This window comes from Erigeron canadensis, chromosome 1, assembly GCF_010389155.1.
Source record: "Erigeron canadensis isolate Cc75 chromosome 1, C_canadensis_v1, whole genome shotgun sequence".
Taxonomy (NCBI): domain Eukaryota; kingdom Viridiplantae; phylum Streptophyta; class Magnoliopsida; order Asterales; family Asteraceae; genus Erigeron; species Erigeron canadensis.
The window spans coordinates 48,180,170-48,187,952 of record NC_057761.1 but is presented as its reverse complement, the minus strand read 5'-3'; the positions used below and the strand labels follow the sequence as shown (position 1 = coordinate 48,187,952).

The following is a 7,783-nucleotide window of genomic DNA, read 5'->3' as shown; positions in this document are numbered from 1 at the left end:
TAAATTTCAATCCAATAGATAAGGATTGTCCAATTGTCTAACTTTATCTCTAAAGTTAATTTCAACTTTAGAGGATCTTTATCCTTCAATTAATGGCTCCTTTATGAAGATGATGGCTTATTTAGTTTTTGACTGATAACATATTTCTTAAAAGTAATCTCTTAGTAATTCTTTTAACAAAAAGATTGTTAGGCATAACAAAATTAAAATTGAGAATATGTGATGATGAAGAGAAAACTAATATATTACGTGTGTCATAAAATTATATATAGATTTAAAAAGATATGTTAACATGATTTAAATGATTTTTTATAATATACAAAACCGGTCTTTCCCGATCATTTAACACTGACATCATTTTAAATCCAATAGTCCATGTTTTATTAATCTATCTAGAACAATATTTGCAATGGCACAAGCATAATATAATATATAAAAAATAGTTAAAATAATTACGAGTATTAGTATATCATAACCCAAAGTTGAACCCAAAAAAACCCACTCACTAGTATTTTTCAGAAATGGCGGCTTCTCGTTTTCAAACACTAACCACAAATCGTTACACCAACTAATCATATTCCTTCCCGGCTAACAAAAAACACCACCCCTTTTCCTCACCGGAGTAACAAAAAAAAAAAGATGACAAAATTTACTCCTCTACTACTACCACTACCAGTACACAAACTCTCAATTATCATATTCATCATCATCACATCATCCTCTGTCACGAATTCGCAACGATCTTCCGAATTAAACACATTACTTTACCTCCGTGATCACTGGGGAAACCCCCAATCTCTAACAAACTGGACCAACAATAATACTCAATTATCTCCATGCACCTGGACTCAAGAAGTTAGCTGTAATAGTAACGGCTCGGTTATCGGTCTACACCTCAAAAGCAAAGGCTTAACGGGAACCATACCGGACTCGATTTGTGAATTACAAAACCTTGAAAACATAACATTAACAGATAATTTCCTCACAGGTGAGTTTCCTAAGGCCCTGTATACCTGTAAGAAGCTAATCCAGCTCGATATTTCACAGAACGCGTTTATCGGAACCTTGCCTGATGACATCGATAGATTAGCGGAGAGTTTAAAGTATCTTAACCTTGGAGGTAACAACTTCACCGGAGATATACCTCCGGCGATCGGGAACTTGTCGGAGTTAACGATGCTTCATTTGTATTCGAATTTGTTTAACGGTACAATTCCGTTAGATATGATTGGGAATTTATCGAATTTGATGTATTTAGGTTTGGCTTATAATAGGTTTGCATCACCCGAAATGCCTGTAGAGTTTGGTAGTGAGTTGATCAGGTTGAAGGAGTTATGGATGCCGCAAACGAATCTGGTCGGGAAGTTACCAGATTCGTTAGCGAATCTAGCGAGTCTAGAGTTGTTAGATGTCAATTTTAATAATTTGGAAGGCGGAATCCCTTCCGGATTGTTTTTGTTGAAGAATTTGAGTAAGTTGTACTTGTATAGGAACAATCTGGAAGGTGAGATACCTTCTAGAATCGAGTGTGTGAATCTAATCGATATAGATATCTCGATGAACAGGTTATCCGGCCCGATTCCTGAAGATTTTGGAAAGTTGAACAAGCTGGAGGTGATGAATTTGTTTTCAAATCAGTTATCAGGAAACATTCCTATTAGTATCTCTCGAATTCCGGCTCTCAAGGTTTTCAGAGTGTTTAGAAACAACCTGAGTGGTGAATTGCCTTCAGAGATCGGGCTTCATTCGAAGCTAGAAGCATTTGAAGTGTCTGAAAACAAACTAACTGGAAGGTTACCGGATAGTTTGTGTGATGGAGGTACTTTGTTCGTTTTGATTGCTTTTTCAAACAATTTGACAGGGGAAATCCCTAGATCACTCCAGAATTGTGATACATTAGATAGTATTCAACTTCATGGTAATAGATTTACTGGTGAATTCCCTTTAGGAATTTGGTCACTGTTTAATCTATCTACTTTGAGGCTTAGTAGAAATTCTCTTTCTGGTGAGCTTCCAAGTAAGGTAGCTTGGAGTTTGTCTAGATTGGAGATTAGTAGCAACAACTTTTCGGGTCCGATTCCAGACACTATTTCGTCTTGGACGAAACTGAATGTGTTCAAAGCTAGTAACAATTTGTTTTCAGGAGACATTCCAAGTGGTATCACTAATCTTTCAGAGTTGTCTGATCTTTATCTTGATGGAAATTTGCTTTCGGGTGAGCTTCCATCAGAGATCGAGTCATGGAATTCGTTGACTACGTTGGATCTAGCTAGAAACAAACTTTCTGGCTCGATTCCTGTGGCGATCACTTCTTTACCACGTCTTCTTGATCTAGATTTATCAGAAAACCAATTGTCGGGTCAAATTCCCTCACAGTTGAGCAAGTTGAGACTTACCTCTTTGAATCTTTCTTCCAATAAGCTTACTGGAAGAATCCCATTTGCATTCGATAATCTGGCTTACGCAAACAGTTTCTTGAATAATCCTAACCTCTGTGCTACATCCCCAATTTCAAACCTTCATCAATGTCATGAAAATAATGCCGAATCCTCGCACTCCCAGAAAGTTTCAACCAAAATTATTGTCATGATTGTTGTTTTAACGGCATTTGTCATACTAGTTGCTGTTCTAGGTACCTTATTCGTGTTTAGAGGCTACCGTAAGAAGAAACAAAACCATGACTTGACCACATGGAAATTGACCTCCTTTCATAAGTTAGAGTTCACAGAAGCAAATATTTTGTGTTGTCTGACTGAAAACAATTTGATTGGAAGCGGTGGATCAGGAAAAGTTTACCAAATTGAAATAGGGCGTAGTGGGGAGTATGTTGCAGTAAAGAGGATTTGGAGTACTAAAAAACTAGACCATACTCTTGAAAAGCAATTCTTATCAGAGGTTCAAATATTGGGCTCCATTCGTCACTCTAACATAGTGAAACTATTATGTTGTATATCAAGTGAGGATTCTAAGCTTCTTGTGTACGAGTATATGGAGAACCAAAGTCTTGACAAGTGGTTACATGGGAAGAAGAAGAAAACGCATCGTGGTTTGGATCATCACATGGTCTTGGACTGGCCTACAAGGCTGCAGATTGCCATTGGTGCGGCTCAGGGGCTTTGTTATATGCATCATGATTGTTCACCACCCATCATTCACAGAGATGTGAAGTCTAGTAATATATTGTTGGATTCTGAGTTTAAAGCACGCATTGCTGATTTTGGCCTAGCAAAAATCTTGGCAAAGCCAAAGCCCGGTCAACCCAACACCTTGTCTGCTATTGCTGGCTCATTTGGTTACATTCCACCTGGTAAGAACACTTTGACTTCAGTGGTCAAACTTAATAGATAACTTTGAAATGAATATATAGGTTCTGTAAAACTCATTTTTAGTCAATGGTTTCTATTTGCTGAATTTAGTATGATAAGTAGTGCAGGATACAAATTTTTCTTAATATTCTTGACCATTAAGATAAATTTGAAGGTGTACTTGATGTGTTTGACACTTTGATCATAAAATTTAAGCTGCAGCAAGTATATACTCTTTGACTCTTGAGGTCAAACGTGTAAGTAATTTGCAATTATCAAATAAATCCATAAATTGATTTGTTGTAGCGTATAATTATATTTTGAGTAATATTAAATAGAAATGGGTTCTCATAAAAAAAATTTAAAATCATTTGGTTGACATATATGATATATCTATAGTTAGATATTGGTTTTTCTGACTTTAAAAGTCAAACTGTGAAATTGATCACATATGCTGGCTCATTTGGTTGACATTTGTGGCCAAACAAAAATCTAGTGAGTCTGAAATTGTATTGGGTTTGCCAAATGCATCAACACCAAACAGATTTTATGATATGTTATGAAATACTAGTATCCTAAATTTACAGTCCCTTTGACTTTTAAGGTCAACAATGTTTCTTTTGTAAAATAGAGAATAAAAATTTGCATTTGGTACTGATTAATTGCAGAGTATGCTTACACAACAAGGGTAAACGAAAGGGTAGATGTATACAGTTTCGGTGTGGTGCTGCTAGAACTAGTAACCGGAAAAGAACCACAAGAAGGAGATGTTGACACGAATCTTGCAGAATGGGCATGGAAACATTATGGTGAAGGGAACTCCATGGTTGAAGCATTGGACCCAGAGCTCATACAAGCTACTTGCTACATGGAAGAAATTAGTCTAGTGTTCAAGTTAGGACTAATATGCACTAGCACATTGCCTTCAAGTAGGCCATCAATGAAAGAAGTACTTCAAATTCTTACAAGATGTACTCCATTAAGTGAAGATCGGAAAGTGGGAGGAGAAGAGTTTGATGTCGCGCCGCTTTTAAGGAGAGAAAGTTATCTTTCTAACTATCGTCGTGGCGGGAGTAAGGTAGTGAGTGATAGTATTGATATATTTGATGGTAGACTGTAAGTTTTATGTTGTTATAAGGGTGTTATGTATGGTTTATATATACATATACATATATATAAATAAAGTTGTCTAGTTTTGACAAAGTAAACTCACTCGAGTCTCGATTCTTCCTATCAAAGTAGATCATGAAATGTTTGGTACTTGCAGATAGTGTTTATTTGACAAAGTTATAACATGAAGTTCTGTATATATGTACCATCTTATATCTAGTCAAGCTCTATAGACCCTGAAAACCAAAAAGACCAATTTGGAAGCTGTTGAAATGAACAACAAATGATTCAAATATGCAAGGGAAACATAATACGAATGTACATCATGAAAATCAGAATGAATGCTGGAAGTGTACCTTGCTGCTTCTAACATGAAAGCTTGTGGAGCAATCTGTTTTTATCCACAAACATTTTCTAGACTAATAAGATGAAAGCTTCATGTGAATCAAAAAATTAAATGAAAAGTTATACTGCAAACTGGAAGTATGAAGGGCTGAAGAGGAAATTAGACTCCTATAGATACAACTATTTTCTTAGTTTTAGGGTTAAGAGAAACCATTTTGTTTATTTTTCCGATTTTTTGATATTCTCTAAAACCATTCTCCTCTTTATGTACATATATATATATCGATATATATGATGGTGTGTATCTAAATTCTCCAGAACATATAATGTAATAATAATCGTTTTTAATAATAATAATACTTCATATTTGATCTAGTATTTCTGTTGATTGATTTATACGGTTTACATAAATTCACACCACGACAGCAGCAGCCCACCACCACGCATACTAATTTCCGACCAGAAGACATCCCCAGTTCCCCACTCCATCAACAACCAAACAGATTTTATGATATGTTATGAAATACTAGTATCCTAAATTTACAGTCCCTTTGACTTTTAAGGTCAACAATGTTTCTTTTGTAGAATAGAGAATAAAAATTTGCATTTGGTACTGATTAATTGCAGAGTATGCTTACACAACAAGGGTAAACGAAAGGGTAGACGTATACAGTTTCGGTGTGGTGCTGCTAGAACTAGTAACCGGAAAAGAACCACAAGAAGGAGATGTTGACACGAATCTTGCAGAATGGGAATGGAAACATTATGGTGAAGGGAACTCCATGGTTGAAGCATTGGACCCAGAGATCATACAAGCTACTTGCTACATGGAAGAAATTAGTCTAGTGTTCAAGTTAGGACTAATATGCACTAGCACATTGCCTTCAAGTATGCCATCAATGAAAGAATTACTTCAAATTAAAGCCTCTACCACGTTTTAACGTTGAATTGGCAGAGGAGTTAGATCCTGGGTACGCTTGTCATAACTCTACTAATTGTTGTCACGTCGGTCCTGGATGGAGGAAGCCAAATCCTAAAGGTATGTAATTAAACACGCATGCATATATATTATACATATATATAGACTCTGCATTATTATATTACCGGAAGAATTTCATCCATTCTGCAAAAATGCATTGTATAAAATGTGTGTGACACTAGGTTATTTCTAGCTATAAACTTATTTTTAAAATCGCCCGTGTATTTTTTTTCTTATTTAGTTATATATGTTTTTAAGCTACTTATTATATAGCGTGACCAACTGACCATGCGTATAGCTATGATATGATGTGCTAGATGTTATTTACAAGTCTAGGTGTTTGTATTGTTTGCAATTTTCTAAAAAGATTGTTTAATTACCAAGATACGTATGTACAGTTTAGATGAATGTTAGTCCGTTGGATAACATTTTGCATTAAAGTTTAGTGCGTGTAGTTTCGTTGGGTTTCTGCTCTAGTTGAATATTGTCGTGTTTGTTCTATTAGAATGTGTGTGGAATGGGATATGAGTGTGTGTATGGCTGTGTTTTGGGGTTGCAGTTGCTGACTTTATTCTGCAAGTGTCTTTCATTTTGCTAAACATGTGTCATCTCAACCACTTCAAACATTTGGTTTTAGTAAACGTGTCAGAAGGACTAATGGACCACAACAAATAGTATATATGTAGTTCTAAGCATTTGGTTTTGAATAACGGGTCAATATGGGCTGAATGTGAATTTCTGCCATCATGGCTCAGTATCTACAAAACTTTACTTGAATCATTTGGTTTTAGTTAACGGGTCAGAATGGACCGATACAAATATGTTGTAGTTCTAAGCAAGACGTTTTGGATAACGGGTCAATAAGGGTAAGGTATTCTTTTAAACAACTGGATTTTTGTCATGGGCCGTCTGAATATAACCAGTTCTTGGTATTAGTTTTGTTTACCTTCAAGCGAGTATAACCCTCTATTTGAGTTATCAAACTATTTTCAGCAAAGTTTTGATAAACATATGCAAGTCGACCCCATAGGTTTAGACTCTTTCGAGAGACTAGAAATAGAGGTTGTAATCGTCATTAGTTTTTTTTTTTGGATAATTGCTAATGCTTTTTTGAGTTTGAATAATGTTTAGATAAGTAATTTGCTTGTATGAATATATTTATGATATTATTAATCACATTGGGTACATAGACTTTTTAAGGGACGAGGGGATGGGATGGGAGGGTCATAAAAATTCCTGTATTATGTACTTCACAAGCATGTAACATATTTACTTGTTATTGTTCAGTCATAGAATTTACTGCTGAACAACTATGTCGGCTTCTTCCTGATGAAAACCTACGTCGGATTGTTCCTGCTTCATCTCATGTTGAATCACAGGTGAGTATTGCTGAATATGTCTTATATTCTTTGTTGAGAATCAATATGTGTGTGCATACATCCAGTAATAAAAAACTACTCTGTGAATGTGTAAACTCAGGTTGAACAGCAGGTTGAAAAGACTACGTTTAGTCAGCCGCGAAAGTTTCCAGTTCTTAAGAAGTACATCGACCGGGGTGCTCATGGCTAGAGTTATTATATGGTGGTCTTAGTTATGCAGAAAGTATTTACCCTTTTCTAATAAATATGTAACATAACTCTTCTATTCTATTTTTTTTCGTAAAAAGTAGAAGTTTTAATAAAATTATATAATTTATTTACATTATAAAAAATTAATATCACTGAATACGTGAATTTCGTGACATCAAATTAAGCAACTTTCAAATAATGTTTACATATACGTTGTGTTTTAGTATAAGAGTTTTTTTTTAAAGCCCAATCTCCTAGCCCTAAAAAAAACACCCTAAAATCCCCTTCTCAAACAGCCCCATAGTCTTTATCATATGTTACTTGAGTTTCTTTATTATCTTTCAAATTTCAAAAAAAACTTAGCCAAGTATAATAACTTATATAATGGTCTTACTAGGACGTAAAGGTTTTAAAATTAAGTGTTTTAAGTAAAAAAAGAAAAATCATAAATATTGGCATCAACTATAATTAAACTA

The 7,783-nt window shown here is 35.0% G+C and overlaps 1 protein-coding gene and 1 long non-coding RNA gene across 2 annotated transcripts; both read left to right on the top strand.

The window, feature by feature from the left end:
- Positions 1-484: 484 nt before the first annotated feature.
- Positions 485-4,513, top strand: LOC122590739 (receptor-like protein kinase 5). Its single transcript, XM_043762918.1, has 2 exons — positions 485-3,307; positions 3,974-4,513. The coding sequence occupies exons 1-2, from the start codon at positions 640-642 to the stop codon at positions 4,423-4,425; spliced, it is 3,120 nt and encodes a 1,039-aa protein (XP_043618853.1). The 5' UTR covers positions 485-639; the 3' UTR covers positions 4,426-4,513.
- An 886-nt stretch (positions 4,514-5,399) lies between these two features.
- Positions 5,400-7,353, top strand: LOC122587481. The gene is made up of 3 exons (XR_006322151.1): positions 5,400-5,799; positions 7,027-7,118; positions 7,219-7,353. It is a non-coding gene; the product is annotated as an uncharacterized LOC122587481 (long non-coding RNA).
- The last annotated feature ends 430 nt before the right edge of the window (positions 7,354-7,783 follow it).

Coding starts and splice junctions, on each gene's coding strand:
- LOC122590739 (XM_043762918.1), top strand. CDS start 640: ATGACAAAATTTACTCCTCTACTACTACCACTACCAGTACACAAACTC. Junction 3,308..3,973: donor ATTTGGTTACATTCCACCTG/GTAAGAACACTT, acceptor GATTAATTGCAG/AGTATGCTTACACAACAAGG.